Genomic DNA, 19145 nt, shown 5'->3' on the forward strand with positions numbered 1-19145 from the left:
AAGAAACACGCACATGTACATAGACCTATTCATTTGAATGGGTCTATGTGTGTCAGTGTCTCCGGTACGTGAGAAAACTGTCACCACACGTACTGGAGACACTGACCTGTAGGGGCCTTAAATGTGCAATGAGGCAAAGTGTGAATTTCTGTACAATAACAACAGAGTTTCCCTTTATCCTGACTTTTCAATTTGTATTAAAACTAACTAATTTCAAGGAGGATTGTGATAAACTACAGGAAAACCATTACACCTGAGCCATGATATATCTCTAAGCTGTGCGTGGCTGATTGCTGTAATATACATTTATTCACCCCTGCAGGAGATGTGTTGGCATGGCTCCAGCCCTGGTTTCATGGATTCTCTCCACATCATAAATTCCATTATGTTTTCGACCCTAAGGAATTCAGATTACTGCACAATCTCTCCTGAAATGGGGAGCAATATTATTTCTCTACCCTTCTGGTCTGGACTCATAGTAGCTATAATAACCATATTGAGTGCAGCTCTGGTTTAGTGTTGGTGTTCTCCCTTCATATTTACGTTGTTGTTGGGGATGTAACATAATTTTTTATTCTAAGTCTTTTTTTTACAGGTTCATTCTGTATGATAGTTTGATTGTGATGGGGTCGGCCTCACTTATGTGAGACTGCAGCTCCCTGATAGTCTTAAAAAAAAGCTCTCCATCGCCTCTTCCAAATGCCTAAGATCTAAATTTAAAGTGAATCTGTCAGCAGGATTGTGCACAGTAACCTACAGACAGCGTCAGGTCGGCACCATTATACTGATTACATAGATACCTGGATTGAAGAAATCCGTCTTGTGGTTGTTGTTTAATCTTTATTAGTAGTTTTCAATTATTGAGATTCTCGTGCTTTGGGGCGGGGCTACAGGTGGGGCTGTGGGTGGGGCTTTATGTGGTGCTCTGATTCAATGATCTGCCCCCTATTTTACATAATGAAAATAATAGTGTTGATATTATTGTTGATAATGCCTATAATATATTGTGGCTATTATGAGGCGTAGAAAAAATATTACATCCCTCAAAATGACACCGGCAGCGCCTGTCCAGTAGCATCTATCTCCTATAGATGCTACTGCGCAGGCGCCGTCACCGCCAGTGACATTTTTCTGGATGTAATTTTTTTCTAAGCCTCACAGTAGCCACAATATTATAGGCATTATCAACAATAATATCAATGCTATTATATGCATTGTGTAAAAATGGGGGCAGGTCCCTGAGGGATCAGTAACCTGTCATAAGCCAATACAGATCCATATGCAATCAGATCACCACATAAAGCCTCACCCACAGATCCACCCCAAAGCACAAGAATCTCATTAACTGAAAACTACAAATACAGATAAAACTACAACCACAAGACGGATTTCATCTTCCAAGGTATCATTGTAATCAGTATAACGGTGCCGACCTGACAGTGTCTGTAGGTTACTGTGCACAACCCTGCTGACAGGTTCACTTTAGGACATCTCAGCTCTGCACTATTATACACAATTCTCTTTAAATGTGTAATATTTCTTCTTGAAACTCATCTGACAGAAAATATTGGCCCTTAAGATAGTTTAGATTGTGAAGTCACCAGGCCCCATACTCTAATTACCCCAGAGAGGTTTCACCACTAGTTACTCATTTATTACTGATGGAGACTGTTGGGTTTGATCATTTCAGTAGATGTGTTATTGTCTATAATCACAGTTTTTTGTTTACATTAGTGTCCAAAATACTCTGATTTAACCTCTTCCCGCAGCCAGTTTTGTGTTCCTAATCAGGCTCCATTTTTAAAATCAGATGAATGTCACTTTATGTGGTGATAACTTTGGAATTATTCACAAAGGATAATAGAAAACAAATGGATCTTACAAATTATTTTCCAATTTTGCACAGTACTTTATACATGGTTGTACACTACTGTCTGGGCACATGGCAGTGTTCAGAAGGGAAGGAGCGCCATATAGCTATTTGAATGCAGATCTTGCTGGAATAATTTGCAGACACAATGTATTGGGAGCACTGTTCGTGGTCACCTGGTAGCTCAAAAGATGTCCATCATGAACGTGTTTGGCATTATCTTCTCTTGCTCAGGCCTTGCTCATCGCCCTTAAACAACCTTACATGGATCTGGACTTACACTGGGACCCCTAGGCTTGGACTATGGTGTTACCTGCTATTCTGTGGTGTTAGATGGTAAGAAGAATAGTCGGGTATTCACCTGATGTCACTGTTCTATAGGGGAGATCGTCGTGGGACCCTCGTTATTAATTGGACTTCATCGGACATGGAGTATACGGTTGGTTTATTTTTTTACTTTTTATTCTAGGAGATCGAGGGCATCGCTTGGATCTGGGCGAGCAATAAAACTATGAAAACCGTGTTGTGTTTTATTTCATTGAAAGACTTTATTCTTATGTATGTGTGTGTTTTTTTTAACCCTTTCAAAAGATTAATAATGGATCGTGTCTTATTGACACCTCTCCATTATTAACCGGGCTTAATGTCACCTTCCAATAGCAAGGTGACATTAACCCCTTATTACCCAATATCCCACCACTACACGGGAGTGGGAAGAGAGGGGCTAAGTGCCAGAATTGGCGCATCTTATAGATGTGCCATTTCTGGGGCGGCTGGGGGCTGGTATTTGTAGCCCGGGGGATAATATCCATGGCCCCTTCCTAGACTATGAATATCAGCCCGCAGCTGTCTGCATAGCCTTTCTGGCTGTAAAATATAGGTGGACCCCTCATCATTTTTTTTGGGGGGTCCCCCTATTTTAATAGCCAATAAATGCTATGCAGGCAGCTGCAGGCTGATATTCATAGCCTGGGAAGGGGCCATGGGTATAACCCCCTTCCCAGGCTATATTGGCCCCCGGCCGTTGGCTGTATATCTTTAGATATATCTATGGATATGTCTATAGATGTATCTATGGAAAAATTATTAGATATATCTATGGAAATATCGATGGATATATCTATGGAACTATCTATGGATATGGGGGCCGCACAGTGGCTCAGTGGATAGCACTGCAGCGCTGGAGTCCTGGGTTCGAAACCCACCAAGGACAACATCTGCAAGGAGTTTGTATGTTCACCCCTTGTTCGCGTGGGTTTTCTCTGGGTACTCCGGTTTCCTCCCACATTCCAAAGACATAATGATAGGGAATTTAGATTGTGAGCCCCATCGGGGACAGTGATGATAATGTGTGCAAACTGTAAAGGGCTGCGGAATATGTTAGTGTGGCGCCCCTGAGGCTTCAGTCGCCACAGAGGTACTGCACCTTCTCCTAAGGTGTAATGCCCCACCATCCAGGTAAGGTGGGAACTCCTGACCACGCTCCACACCTGCACCCCACACACAGGATAGTTCAGCAGGGACCCATCCATGCTTTATGCTGGAAAGGTCATAGGGTGCCTTTTGTGGTCCCTGGCTTCGTAACACGAGAGGTGCTGGGGAGGCGGGTGGAGTTAGATATAAAAGGGAGGAAAGGTGTAGGATTTCAGGTCAGTCTGACAGAAGGTCAGTCTGGGGTGAGTCCCAGAGAGAGAGCAGGCTGACAGCAGGTCAGCCTGAGAGGAGCTCAAGGCGGAGGAAGGTAGTCAGTCAGGAGAGGCTGAGGACTGGTCTTAGTGGAACGAGCTCCTCAGGGAAGGAAGAGAAGGAGAAAGAGACGTAGACTGAAGACTACAGATTCCATAAGAGAGATAGAACAGATCGGAACGAAGGAGAATAGAAGGACGGTGGGAAGCAGGTTGAGAAAGAGGGAGAACCCTTCCAGGCCAGAGAGCGCAAAGGCCGGGGCCCGGTCCCCGAAGTTGATTGGAACTTTATGTCCGGCAACAGACACCGGAGGAGTAGTGAGCCGCTAACGCCTTGCTCCCATCATAGACTTGGGACACAACAGCAACTGAATAGAGAGCCGGGACGAAGTGAGGAGTCCCCGAGCAGGCTACAGCTGTCTGTCATACAAGTAAAGACTAGGAACACCTAGAGAGAGGCATTCCAGGGTAACTAAGTACTGAAGTGCTTCGCACCTAAAGGCGCATTGGAGGAGTCGTTCAGGAAGGGAGAATCATCCTGCCTGGAGGTTGGCTGGAGCCCTGACCTGGAGAACACAGTGCGGAGGCAGGCAGTTGTGTGAACTGCAAACAGTGAGTAAAGCTTTAGAACAGCATGCTCTGGTGTCCTCCAGTTATTCCCGCACCACTACACCTGGGCACCAGCCTCCATACCATTCTGCGCCTCTCCTCATCCATTGCACCTACATTGCCCTGGAACTACAGCTCCACCTGAGGGGAGCTATACCATCTCTGCTGCACCACACCATCAGTCCCAGCGGATCTGCATGCAGCGTTGGCTTACCACCTTACTTGTCAAACACCACGGGTGGCGTCACGAACTCTTCATATAAACGTTAACACCATTAACATCACCGCCATTGATATTGGGCGCCCAGGGCCAAGGACCGGGTCACCGATGCTGTGACACATTCCCGCCTTGACATCGGGCCGGTATCGAGTAACCCCGCTGCCCTGGGTGAAGCCCGCGTGGGGGCGACCCATTAGCGCTATATAAAAATAAATATTATCCATAGATATTTCCATATCTATCTATCCCATATCTATCTATCTATGCTTTCTTTCTATCTATTCTTTCTAGCTATTATTTCAATATATCTATCTATTTCTATCTATCTATTTCTATTTATTCTTTCTATCTATTTCTATTCTTTCTTTCTATTCTCTTTCTTTTCTTTCTATTTCTGTCTATCTATCCCATATCTATCTGTGTGTAATGGAGTGTGGGTTGGACAAATGTAAAAGAGGAGGTTGGACAGAAATGATATCACAAATCTTTTTTTTTTTTGTTAAATAACATCTTTATTTAGCTTACAAAAACGCATACAAATCCGCAGGCAAAACCGCACTGAAAAATCGCATCAAAGCCGCGGCATAAATGCACCGGCATTTTATGCCAAGAGCTGAGGTTTTTGTGTGGAAAAATCCGTGGGAGAATCCACACTGTGTGCACATACCCTTTGTGTGGATTTCACCTGCGGAATCCGCACAAAGAATTGACATGCTGCAGAAACGAACCCGCAGCGTTTATGCTGCGGATTTTTCTGCAGCATGTGCACAGCGTTTTTTGTTTTACATTGAAATTATGGTACTGTACAACGCAGGAGAATCTGCTGCGGATGCGCAGGGCCAAATCAACTGCGGATCCGCAGCAGAATCCACAACGTGTGCACAGGGCCTTACAATGAGATGCTTCAGATTGAAGATAGAGGAGGGAGGGGTTTAGGTGTGGTTTGCAGTGGGTGTGCTTGTTGCTGGCTTACAGGCCAGTGCAATGCATCATGGAACTTGTAGTATTAGAGCACAATCAGTCAGGAAAAAGGAAGTTGTCGATTAACCCCATAAGAGTTGGAGCCAGCACTGAAAATGTGATGCGAGAGGATGATAAAAGGTAATATTGCTAAAATAAACACAGTGGATGTTTTTAGTGGCACATAATAGGAAGATTTAAGAAAAAAAGTAGTGGACAACTTCTTTAACACGCAGTGGATGTTGGAGAGTGAAAATTACACATTTACCATTTTATTACCCATCACATAGTGCCCAGATTGTGCTCCAGGAGACACACAGCGCAAATTAAGTGGGTTATTCTCACTATAATATTACTAAATACAGGGATCCTAAATGTTGTTTGAGCACACTGCAAGATTCAGAAGTGAGAGCGGATGTTGCTGGATTGGTTTATAGAAACCTTGTTGCTTTTCAACAGCCTTTGAGCCACTAATAGTGTGGGAGCCTGTTTTTCCATTGACAGATGATGGACCTAAGTGGGGACTTGTTTTTTTGTGAGATGAGAATTGGTATTATTTTCGCCTACATAACATTGATTGGTTTCTTTTTATTCGATATTTGTGAGGCAGAATGAACAAACAGTTGAACACCACGCTCTACTGGTTCATCCAACCAGGTTTTCTATTAGACTGTGAACTGTCATTGTCTTGGTAAATAATTAAAAAAAATTACATATCTTGCCATTTTTATGGACTGTTTAAGTAGAAATGTTCAAAAATATAAAACTCAAGGATATTTTATTAAAAAATAATTGTTTATCTTAGCAGATGACTGTACCAGGAGATCAGAGAGACTGCTGACATCTTCCATTTTTAAATCTGATGATCTTGAGATCCTTCAAAATATAACTGAAGTGATTGCTGTTACTCCAGATATACCATCATCCCTTCACAGCAAAGATCTGTCATCTGATCCTATGAAACAGGTCCCATCTTCTGATTCATTACCGACTACTAAGGAAAATCAAAGTCACAAAAAAGGGATTATAAAACAATCTGCTCCAAAAGCAAAGAAGCCTTTTTCATGTTCAGAATGTGGGAAATATTTTAACAATAAATCAGATTTTGTTAAGCACGCGAGAACTCACACAGGGGAGAAGCCTTTTTCCTGTTCAGAATGTGGGAAATGTTTTAACCAGAAAGTGAATCTTGTTGCACACCAAATAACACATACAGGAGAGAAACCTTTTTTCTGTTCAGAATGTGGGAAATGTTTTAACAGTAAATCAGCTTGTGTTAGGCACCAGAGAATCCACACAGGGGAGAAGCATTTTTCCTGTTCAGAATGTGGGAAATGTTTTAACCGGAAAGAATGTCTTATTGGACACCACAGAGCTCATACAGGGGAGAAGCCTTTTTCATGTTCAGAATGTGGGAAATGTTTTGCACATAAATCACAATTTGTTGATCACCACAGAACTCACACAGGGGAGAAGCCTTTTTCCTGTTCAGAATGTGGGAAATGTTTTTACCATAAATCACATCTTGTTAGTCACCAGAAAACTCACACAGGGGAGAAACCTTTTTCCTGTTCAGAATGTGGGAAATGTTTTTACCATAAATCGCAGCTTAGTAGACACCACAGAATTCACACAGGGGAGAAGCCTTTTTCCTGTTCAGAATGTGGGAAATGTTTTAACAATAAATCAGATTGTGTTCGGCACCAAAGAACCCACACAGGAGAGAAGTCTTTTTTCTGTTCAGAATGTGGGAAACATTTTAACCAGACATCGCTTCTTGTTAGACATCAGAGCAGTCACACAGAGGAGAAATCTTTTTAATTTTCTTAATGTGGGAAATATTTTACTTGGAATTCATCTGTTAATAAACATCAGAGATGTCACATAGGGGAGAAGCCTTTTTTATGTTCACAATGTTGGAATCGTTTTAACCAAAACTGGATCTTAAAGGGGTTGTCTCTTGTCATTCCTCATGTTTGGTGACAAAAGGAAAAAACTAAACTTTTTTAATTCCAAATGTAAAACTATAGCCAACTCAGTGAATTATGGGTATAGTTTTACATTTGGAATTAATAAAGTTTAGTTTTATCCTTTTGTCAGTGAATCTTCTAATCAAGTGTCGGGTCCACTTCAGTGGTGTTGAGACTCACTGTCCCTGGGCTTGTGTTAGTTTGTCAGATCACACGAGCCCTGCGCCCAATCAGCGGTAGCTTCATTGTCCCCGCCTTTGGATGTATTGAACATCAAAAGGAAGCCAGGGCTGCGGCTGCTCTCTGACTTCCTCATGATGTTCGACTTGTCCGAAGGTGAGAACAGTGACGCCAGAACTGATTGGGCACAGTGCTGACATGACGTAACAACCTCAAAAGAGACCCAAGAACGTAAGTGCCAACACCAGTGAAACGGTGCCAGCATGGGAGGCTTATATAAGTGTTTTTTTTTATTTTAACAGGACTAAACATGAGGAATGAGAAGGGGTTGTCCAACCGGGGGCTTATCTACAGCATTATAGAATGCTGTAGATGAGCCCTGAAAGGCAGTGGCCGCAGCTTATAGCGGCCAAAAGAGGTGACAGGTTTCCTTTAATGAATACAATTTTGCTGCAGATACCATCTTTTGATTGACCATTATTGCATTTTATTGCAATGTTGCGGCGACCAAAAAAACGTAATTCTGCCGTTTTGACTTTTTTTCTCGTTACTAAGTTTAGCGATCGGGTTAATTCTTTTTTTTTTATATTGATAGATCGGGCAATTCTGAATGCGGTGATACCAAATATGTGTTTGTTTGATTCTTTTATTGTTTTATTTTGAATGGGGCGAAAGGGGGATAATTTGAAGTTTTTATATTTTTTTAACATCTTTAAAACTTTTTTTTTTTACTTTTGGCATTGTGAAGATATGCAGCATTGTATCTTAATTTAACCAGATGACTATTTTTTAGCAGACGGAGAATAATAGAATGTTATCTGTATGTTGGCTTTCAATTTTAAGTGTTGATCTCTGGTTGGTCAATAAAACAGACTTTTGTTTGTGTAAGCCCGTAATATTGACTTTTATTGTGCGCTTATCCTTGATCACTTGTAATGTTTGCTGATATGCTAATTATGCATAGTGGTATGGACCCAGTTGTCTTCTAAAGCCCCCATCACACACAGCGATCTCACTAGCGAGATCGCTGCTGAGTCACAAGTTTTGTGACACAACAGCGATCTCACCAGCGAGATCGCTGTGTGTGACAGCTATCAGCGACCGCCCCCCCCTGCCGGGTATCGCTGATCGTTGTTGAAATGTCTGGACATTTTTGGGGTCGCTGGTCTCCCGCTGGCCAGCACGCATCGCTGCGTGTGACAGGTGGGAGACCAGCGAGCAGGAGCTGGTAACCAAGGTACACATCGTGTTTCTAAGGGTCGCGCGGCGCCTAGAAACCCGATGTGTACCTTAGGCTACTTTCACACTTGCTTTGTTTTGCAGAGCGTTTTTCCCGCAAAAAAACGCATACAAACGTGTTTTTTTCAAGCATTTTTATGAGCATGCATGAAAAAACGCAGCGTTTTTATGCGTTTGTATGCGTTTGTATGCGTTTTTACCGCGTTTGCGTTTTTTTCCAACATTAGTTGGCCCCTCACACTAACCCAAACCATGACTTTACTAACCCTTAACCAAACCATACCCTAACCCTTAACCAAACCATACCCTAACCCTTAACCAAACCATACCCTAACCCTTAACCAAACCATACTAACCCTAAACCCTAACTAACCCTAACCCTTAACCAAACCATACCCTAACCGTAAACCCCCTTAACTAACCCTAACTCTAACCCACCCCTAATTTCCATTGTCTAACCAATGGTCAACAAAAAAACGCATGCGCAAAAAAACGCATACATGAGCATGCCAATGCGCACCCATAGACTTATAATGGGCAAGTCGGACGCCAAAAAAATGCAACAGGATGCATTTTGTGCGCCCGAGCGCACACCACAAAAAAACGCATGCGCGTAAAAACGCATGCAAACGCATGTGTATGCGCACATAAGCGCATCCCATGCAAAATATAGGGGGGAAAAGCGCATGCATTTTTTAGCGTTAAAATACAGCGCAAAAAAACGCAAGTGTGAAACCAGCCTTAGTTACCAGCGCGCTGATGCAGGGAGCTGGTAACCAAGGTACACATCGGGTTTCTAAGTGCCGCGCGCCCTTTAGAAACCCAACGTGTACCTTGGTTACCAGCTCCCTGCATCAGCATGCTGGTAACTAAGATACACTGCGGGTAACTAAGCGTCGCTTGTTAGGCTAGTTTCACATTAGCGTTTTTTTGCGCAGCGCATCGTGCGCATAAAAAACACAAAGAAAAACGCATGCAAATGCAAAACAAACACGCTTTTTTTAGCGTCATGCGTACGCTGATGCATCAAAAACGCAGCGTTGCTTGCGCTTTACATGCGTTTTTATGCGCATGCGTTTTTAGGTGTGACATTTTTTCCATTGTCTAGACCACATTCCAGACTTGTTTACCTCAAAAACGCATGCGCACAAAAACGCAAGCGTGCGCAAGACCATGCGCACGTCATGTTAAACATAGGTGCGCAGTGCGTATGGGTACGCACGATGCGCTGCGCACAAAAGCACTAATGTGAAACCAGCCTTACCCGCGTGTCGCTGGTCCTGATCACTGGTGAAGCTGCCTGTTTGACAGCTCACCAGCGATCATGTAGCGACACACCAGTGATCCTGACAAGGTGATATCATTGTCGGGATCGCTGGTGAGTCGCTATATGTGACGGGGCCCTAAAGCAGAGAGGGAAAAACTATGCAAATAGTTCAAATAATCAAATAAGGCTGCTTGATCTCATCTCTATTCTTACCCTTAATAATAATAATAGTAATAATAATCTTTATTTATATAGAACCAACATATTCCGCAGCACTTTACAATTTAATAGTTTCAAACATAACAGTCAAAAATAACAACTTTAGCAATAATTCAGTGATTACAGCAAAATAAGACGACCCTGCTCGTGAGAGCTTACAATCTACAATGAGGTGAGGGAGATACAGAGTACAGGTGTGTATTTACAGTGATGTATTTACAATGATGGTCCAGCCATCTTGAGGGAGTGGGGGATAGATGGAGATAGTGAATGGGCTACACCTGCCACTTACACATGAAATGACGGATTAGGGAATGTGATAGGCTGTGCTGAACAAATGTGTTTTGAGGGAGCGCCTAAAACTGTGCAAGATGTGGCTGGTCCTAATTTCTTGGGGTAGAGCATTCCAGAGGATTGGCGCAATGAGGTAGAAGTCTTGGAGTCAGGCGTGGGAGGTACGGTTTAGTGCAGAGGTTAGTCGAAAGTTGTTAGCAGAGCGCAGCGGTCGGTTAGGCTGATAGACAGAAATGAGGGAGGAGATGTAATGGGGTGTCGCACTGTGGAGAGCTTTGTAGGTGAGAACAAGTACTTTGAATTGGATCCTATAATGAATGGGCAGCCAGTGTAACGACTGGCAAAGAGCAGACGCGTCAGAGTACCGATTAGCTAGATGGATAACCCTGGCTGCAGCATTAAGTATGGACTGGAGAGGGGATAGTCGAGTGATGGGGAGGCCAATTAATAGAGTAATACAGTAGTCCAGGCGGGAGTGGATCAGGGCAACAGTGAGGATTTTTGTTTCAGAGAAAAAAAAAAAATATTCAGTTTCCAAATTTACAAATGTACAAAAAATTTATAAAAGGCATAAGAACAGAGATACACGGACATGCCCCATCATAGCGGATAGCAGAGCAACGCGTTTCAAACAATACGTTCTTTTTCAAGCTGCTTAAAAATAGACATCATGGGGAATGGAATATATACTACCACCCACCAATCACAATTCCAACTCATCAGGTATATAATAACCATACAATTAAAATCAAAGGCAGACATAAAAACAATCCAATGTATAAACCACTGATAATTTAACCCAATATATACATGAGCAATTCCAATGTGCAAAGAAAATACATATGTCAATGCTGAAACATAATTTTCTTGCGCACATTCAATCCATTTGGAACACAGGTTTTAAGCTGAAACATCCAGAAGGCTTCTCTCATCATAAAGCGTCTTTTCAAGTCACCACCTGTTAGGAACGGTGGAACACACTAAATAAAAATATAAATAAAGTGTGTTCGCTGCTCGGGGTCCACCGTCCGGTGGATGGAAAAACCGCAGCTAGGTGATGACAGAGCAATATGGCGGTAGTGTGCACAGGGTTTGACGTCACCCAGGTGCACAGAGCAATCTCTGTTGAATCACAGAGCTGCCACACAAAGAGAAAACACAATAAGGCTGAGCCTGTTAGTGTCACAGGTACTCAGAGTAACACACACGGTAATGCGGTCACAGGAGTAGACCAAGATGGCGGCACTACGTCCGTCTAGACCTACCGTAGCTAATCGTGTGTAGAGTGTCGCAATCGCGAACGCACAATTAGGCTGTAACTGCAGCGCGGCGTGGATAGTGCCGCAGAGTGACACCGCTGAAACGCCCGCAGGCGCGATGTCTGATACTAGCAAGTGTGCCTGGAGCAATGACGCGCTGGCACTGGTACTGGCTATATAACTCAATCCCACACACAGTCGTAATATCCAAGGATAGGGGTTTCAAATGAGTCATTCACCAGATCATGCATCCATCTACATACACACAGCAGCAAGTATGACTATACTAGCGCATGGCGGAACAGTCATGCGCGCTTTTTATAGCAAACAGGACCTTCCGGAAGTCTCCAGATCTCAGAGCTGAGCCAATGGAATCTGGAGCAGGACCTGAGCACTTGACTCCCGAACTCCAATGGGAGATCGTCCCATGAGCATGCTCAGAGGATGGAACGAAGGACTTAGCCTCTGGAGAGAGTTGCTGCAAAGCAATCCCCTCTGCAATCTCCTCTGCAGTAGACAAAGAGCAGGAGACTGCAGAATGTGAGGGTCTTGATTCCTGCATAGCAAGGGCGGAAATCTGACTCCTAACACAACCTCTTGAAGGAGCACAGACTTTCTCAATTCCCATTACTTGGAGCGAAGAAATATTTATTTGATGGTGAAAAATAAAATGTTTGGAGGCAAAGGATATATTCCGATTAGAACTGCCAAGAGAAATTGTGTCGGTTATATGTTCAGAGATTCTTATTTTTAATTTTCTCGTAGTACATCCCACATAACTCAGTTTGCAATCTGTGCACAAAATCATATATACAACATTCTTGGTATTGCAGTTAATAAACTGTCAAATTTTAAATTGTTGTAATTTGTGCTATCTGAAAAAAATGTTATTACCTGAGAATGTGTACAAGTCCTGCATCTGGCTTCACCACATTGGTAAAATCCTGAATGTTGTAGCCAGGTGCGTTTTTTACTCTGGAAATCTGAAAAACTAGGAGAAATTATAATACCTAGTGTAGTTGTTTTTTTGGCGACTATATGGCAACTTTCTGACAAAATAACTGACAATACATCATCCTCATGTAAAATCCCCATATTTTTACGAATAATCCGTTTGATAGCGGTAGAAGTTTGAAAGGTTGAGTTTCAGATAGAGAGCGGACATTATGTTGGAGACTGAAGACAGATAGTCACTGGCGTTCTGTAGTACAGCGGGGGTAAGGTCAGGGGATGATGTGTACAGTTCTGTGTCATCAGCATAAAGATGGTTCTGAAAGCCAAATCTGCTGATGGTCTGTCCAATTGGGGTCATGTAGAGAGAAGAGAAGGGGGCCAAGGACTGAGCCCTGAGGTACCCCAACAATGAGAGGAAGAGGAGATGAAGTGGAGCCAGCGAACAAAACACTGAAGGAGAGGTCAGAAAGATAGGACGAGAACCAGGAGAGAGCAGTGTCCTTAATGCCTAGTGACTGGAGCCTAGAGAGTAGAAGATAGTGGTCAACAGTGTCGAAAGCTGCAGAAAGGTTGAGGAGAATGAGCAGAGAGTGGTCACCATTACATTTTGCTGTCAGAAGGTCATTGGTCACTTTGATGAGTGCAATTTCTGTCGAATGTATGTGGCGGAAACCAGACTGTGATGGGTCTAGGAGGGAGTGAGTGGAGAGGTAATGGGTAAGGCGGGAGTTAACAGTCACTGCAAGAGTTAAGAGATGAAGGGGAGAATGGAGACTGGTCTGTAGTCGTTTGTGCAGGATGGGTCAAGAGCGGGTTCATTTAATAATGGAGTAATGATAGAGTGTTTGAAGGAGGAGGGGAAAAAGCCGGAGGAGAGGGAGAGATTAAAGATTGTAGTTAGGCGAGTTGTGACAACTGGAGACAGAGACTGGAGGAGATGTGAGGGAATGGGGTCAGTAGTGCATGTAGTCGATCGAGAGGAAGAGAGGAGCCTGGAGACTTCTTCTGTGATGGTATCAAATGTGAAGAGTGAGCCAGGGGAAATGAAGGGAGGGATGGGAGTCATTGCACTTGGTAGCTGTGAGTGGATTTCCTGGCGGATATTATCTATTTTCTCTCTAAAGTGGGAGGCCAAGTCATTGCCACAAATGTCTGTGATAGGGGCTTGTGCTTTCGGCCTGAGGAGTGAGTGAAAGGTATCAAAAAGTTTCTTGGGGTTGTTGGATAATGAGGAGATCAGGGTGGTGAAGTAGGTCTGTTTTGCAAGGTGAAGGGCAGAATTAAATGTTTTTGACATGAATTTGAAGTGGATGAAATTTTCTGGTGTTCGAGTTTTCCTTCATAAGTGTTCAGCACTCCTAGAGCATCAATGGAGAAGTCGAGTTTGCGATGTGAGCCAGGGCTGTTTTACTCTGTGCTTGGAGGTTTTGCGGGTTAGGGGAGCTACTTGGTCAAGGGTGCTTCTAAGAGTGTCATTGTAGTGATGTACAGTCAGATAAGGACAGAAAAAAGAAGATTGGGGACAATGATGAGTGTAGGGAGTCTGCAAGTGTATGAGGGTTAATGGCTTGTAGATTTCAGAATGTGTGGTAGGTAGGAGTGTGCTGGGGTGGGCGAGGATTTGTGATTGTGAAGGAGAGAATGTTGTGGTCAGAGAGGCGAAATGGTGAGTTATCTAGGTAGGAGATTGAACAGAGCCAGACAAAATCAGGTCAAGGTTGTTACCATCTTTGTGTGTCTCGGAGCTTGAGAGCTGTGAGAGGCCGAGAGAAGTGGTTAGTGATAGAAGCTGGGATGCAGCTGTGGAAGTGGGGCTGTTAACCCCTTCACGACCCAGGACGCTTACGTACGCGTCATGAAACCCTGTGCCATTACAACCCATGACCCCTACGTAGGTGTAATGGTATAAATCGCGTTCCTACGGGTCCGGTGACCAGGGTCAATGAAAGGTCACCCAACCCACGGGCACAGGAAGAATTGTGTTTCACCCCAGGGGGGTGGCTTTGCCCTTCCGTGGCTACCATTGCTCTGATTGGCTGTTTCACTTTCAACAGCCAATCAGAGCGATAGTAATATTTCACCAATGAAACTTGGTGAAATATTACAATACAGCATGGCCGATGCGGAAATATCATCGGCCATGGCTGGAGACAGTAAATTGACCCCCAACCGACAGACAGGGGCATTCTGCCACCGACTGGTGGTGGCGATATGCCGCTGCCATCAGCATCTGCACCCCTCCCCTTCCCTCCACCTTCCAATCCCCCCCTCCCCCCAGTACCTTCCGAGTCCCGATGTCCCTCAGTCATGGATCATGGGTGCCGCCATCTTCCAAAATGATGGGCGCATGTGCAGTGCGCCCGCCGAATCTGCTGGCCGGCAGATTCATTCATTCAGGGACATTTTGATCACTATGATAGACCTTATCACAGTGATCAAAGTAAAAAAAAATAGTAAATAACCCCCCCTTTATCACCCCCCATAGGTAGGGACAAATAATAAAATAAAAAAATATATTTAATTTTATTTTTCTGTTAGGGATAGGGTTAGAATTAGGGTTAGGGTTAGAATTAGGGTTAGGGTTGGAATTAGGGTTGGGATTAGGGTTCAGATTAGGGTTAGGGTTGTGAATAGGGATAGGCTTGTGGTTAGGGTTATGGTTAGGGTTGGGATTAGGGTTAGGGGTGTGTTGGGGTTAGGTTTATGGTTAGGTGTGTGTTGGGGTTAGGGTTGTGGTTAGGGGTGTGTTGGGGTTAGGGTTGGAGTTAGAATTGAGGGGTTTCCACTGTTTAGGCACATCAGGGGGTCTCCAAACGCGACATGGCGCCACCATTGATTCCAGCCAATTTTACGTTCAAAAAGTCAAATGGTGATCCCTCCCTTCTAAGCCCCGACTTGTGCCCAAACAGTGGTTTACCCCAACATATGGGGTATCAGCATACTTAAGAAAAATTGCACAACTTTGGGGGTCTAATTTCTCCTGTTACCATTGGGGAAAATTAAAAATTGGGGGCTAAAAAATAATTTTTATGGAAAAAAATGATTTTTTATTTTCACGGCTCTGCGTTATAAACTTCTGTGAAGCACTTGGGGGTTCAAAGTACTCACCACACATCTAGGTAAGTTCCTTGGGGGGTCTAGTTTTCAAAATGGGGTCACTTGTGGGGGATTTCCACTGTTTTTAGGCACATCAGGGGCTCTCCAAATGTAACATGATGCCCGCAGACTAGAGTTAAGCGAAACGGGTCGGTCAATTTCAAAAATCGCCGACTTTCGCTAAAGTCGGGTTTCATGAAACGAAACCCGACCATAGCGTGAGGTCGGCCATGATGTCGGCGACCCGAGCGCCAAAGTCGCGTTTCAAATGATGCTTCCAGCGCCTTTTTTCAGCCAATGATGGAGGATGCACACTGTGAGCAACGCGATGACATAGGCAGTGGCCACCACCATCTTAGAGAAGGGCATTGAAGTGATTGGCTGGCTTTGTGTGGCGTCACAGTGGGTATAAAAGGCTGTAACCAGCGACCGCCATCTTACTTCTGCCGACACGTTAGAGTGCTGTCCGCTTTTCAAACAGTTTCGTATATCTGCTGTTTGATAATGGTCAAAACTAGACAGACAGCGTGTGTCAGTCCCTATAGAGATAGACGGAGATTGACAATTTTCCATACAGACACCGTATAGCGGTGTATGCTCCTCACACACTACTGTGTACTGGCTGGTATCACGGACAAAGAGAAGCTATCTGTGTGTTAATCTGGAAAAAAAAGCCAAGGAGTTTTCCTGTTTTTCCAGACCTACAGGTTAGAGTGCTGTCCGCTTTTCAGTATCGTATATCTGCTGTTTGATTACGGTCAAAACTAGACAGAGACAGCATGTGTCAGTCCCTATAGAAATAGACAGAGATTGACAATTTTCCATAGAGACACCGTATAGAGCTGTCTGATTCTCAAACAGTATTGTACATCTGCCGTTCGCTTTACAGTCACATCTATGCAGAGTCAGCGTGTGTGTGTGACACTCCATAAATACATATACGGATATTGTTACACAAAAAACGTATACAGCTGTACACTTCTGATACAGTTCTGTATATCTGCTAGTTGGATTATGGTCCAATACATACTGTGAGAGAGTCTGTGACTAACAAAATATATATGTAGATTTAATTTTTTTCATACAACTTACACAGCTGGACACTCCTCATACAGTACCATATATCTACTGGTATTTTTGGTACATTTTAACAAACATGAGGAAGTATGGCGGAAGAGTCCGCGGACGTGGGCAGGGGGGAGCAGCTGGTACTGATGGTGGTGGTGCATCGGCTGGTTCTGGCAAAAGCACAATAGCAGCTAAGGCAGGTGGTGTTGAGCCTGCGTCATCGTCTGGCCCAAGAAAGCCTGTAAGGTTGCCTTTTCTTGGAGTAGGAAAACCACTTTTGAAGCCAGAGCATCAGGAACAGGTTTTGGCGTACATTGCCAAAACAGCCACCAGCTCTATTGCCTCCTCTTCTGAACGTTAGAAACCTGCAAGCACGGAGTCGTCGGTGCAGGTTTCTGGTCAGGAAAAACACCTTTCCTTGTGTCCTTCACCCCCACCAAAAGTTAAGGATGCAGCAGCCCACACTTCAGATTACTCTATGGAGCTCTTTTCACATACTATGCCTGGGTTATCCAGTCAAATCCAGTATTCCCCAGTCCAACATGAATCTGACATGGAGTGCACTGATGCACAGCCACTGCTAGATGATTCTGCTGGAACATCGACCCAGAGCACTACATTGCCCTCGCAGTCTATTGAGCCAGAATCTGACCCTGATGAAACTCAGGTGCTCCTTCCCGCATACTATACCACCTTACACGGTGACACAGGAAGGTACAGAGGAAGGTGCAGATGACTTTGAAGAGGAGGTGATGGATGACCCAGTTCTTCATCTGGATTGGCATCCATTGGGGGAGGAGGGTGGCGCTGGCAATAGTTCAGATAAGGAGAAGGATCCGCAGTAGGCATTGACATCGCAGCAGCGGTTATCTGGCAGGCCCGTAGCTGTCCAAAAACGTGGACAAAAAACTAAAAGAGTTGCAGGACAGCTTGGCCAGACGGTCAACTTAGCACAGCGTGCAAGGCCAGAAAATGTATACCATAGTAGGAAGAGTGCAGTGTGGCACTTCTTTGTCCAAAATCCTACTGATGAGGCAAAGGTTACCTGTAAGAAGTGCGGAAGGACCTTTAGCCGAGGTAAACAACTCAAAAATTTGAATAGCAGTTGCATGCTTAGACATTTAATCAACATGCACTTGCAAGCGTGGACGGACTACAAAACCTCAGGTAGCACGTGTGCACCTGCTCAGATTAAAGGTAGCCAGCAACGCTCGATCGCTTCCCCCACTGTAAGACCACCGCCACCGTTCAGCACACCACCAGCACTAAATATGGAGGTGTCGTCACAAGGCCAAAGCACTCAGGGAATCAGAATGGTTTGCAACACAACACTGAATCTAGGCCATCACCACCTATAGCATCACCAACCCCCTCTCACTCCGTCAGGTCCACCGCTAGTTCCTCCATATGCAGCTCTCCAGTCCAGCTCACCGTACCAGACACTCTAAGTAGGACAAGAAAGTACTCATCGTCTCATCCGCGTACACTTTGTTTGAACGCCTACATTGCCAAACTAATCTCATTAGAGATGATGCCCTACTATTTGGTTGAAATTACCAAAAAAGAAAGCAGTCAAAATATCCATAAAATAGCAATGTTTATTGAAAATACTAATAAATATGGACACACGGTATATGGAAAGGGATGAACAGCATAAAAAAGCACAATGGTCCTTAGGGCCAACTATGCTGCGGACACCTCATCAGGCAAGTAACATGCAGAGCTAAATATTATAGCCAATAATAAGACAGGGGCACATGATTACATGTAATATGGCAAGAAGTGTATATAACATCATCATGTGGCAAGTGCTACTGCCCTTAATAAAAGATGCTCCCTGACAAACTAAGAAAGTACTGGGTTCGTAAATGATTTGTGCACTGAGCACATCATGGAAACAATATAGAGGACTGCATAACTATACCTGGGAAGAGTGAAGCAGCAAGGTCGGTCCTGTCCCCCGACGCGCGTTTCGGAGCCAACAGGGCTCCTTCCTCAGGGGGCGTGGAGAGTAGCGCAACCATCGAGTTTATATAACGCGCCCGCCATAGGTCATCAAAATGTGCAGCAGCCCATCGTCAGCCAGCTGGATCAGTGCTGCGGCGAAACCGGAAACACGTGGGCCCACGTGATACAGCACACCGGGCAAGGAACGCCCACTGGCTAAACGATGGATAACGCGCATGCGTGTAAACGACACAGGCTGAAGCCGCCATATTTAGAAAGGGCAAAGTATGGGGCAAAGATATATAAAT

General features: G+C 44.2%; 1 protein-coding gene across 3 annotated transcripts in view; it reads left to right on the forward strand.

Moving 5' to 3' along the window:
* The window catches only part of LOC141047289 (uncharacterized), a 147521-nt gene extending 139139 nt beyond the window's left edge, over positions 1–8382 (forward strand). For 2 of the 3 annotated variants that reach the window (XM_073542337.1, XM_073542338.1), the window contains exon 7: positions 6150–8382. In XM_073542337.1, the coding sequence (XP_073398438.1) occupies positions 6150–7165 (1016 nt within the window). In that variant the 3' untranslated portion in view covers positions 7166–8382. The remainder of the gene's footprint in view (positions 1–6149) is intronic. The other variant, XM_073542339.1, reaches the window with a different exon arrangement.
* The last annotated feature ends 10763 nt before the right edge of the window (positions 8383–19145 follow it).

Source organism: Dendrobates tinctorius, unplaced genomic scaffold (genome assembly GCF_039654945.1).
Source record: "Dendrobates tinctorius isolate UK_male_01 unplaced genomic scaffold, ASM3965494v1 ptg000126l, whole genome shotgun sequence".
Classification (NCBI taxonomy): domain Eukaryota; kingdom Metazoa; phylum Chordata; class Amphibia; order Anura; family Dendrobatidae; genus Dendrobates; species Dendrobates tinctorius.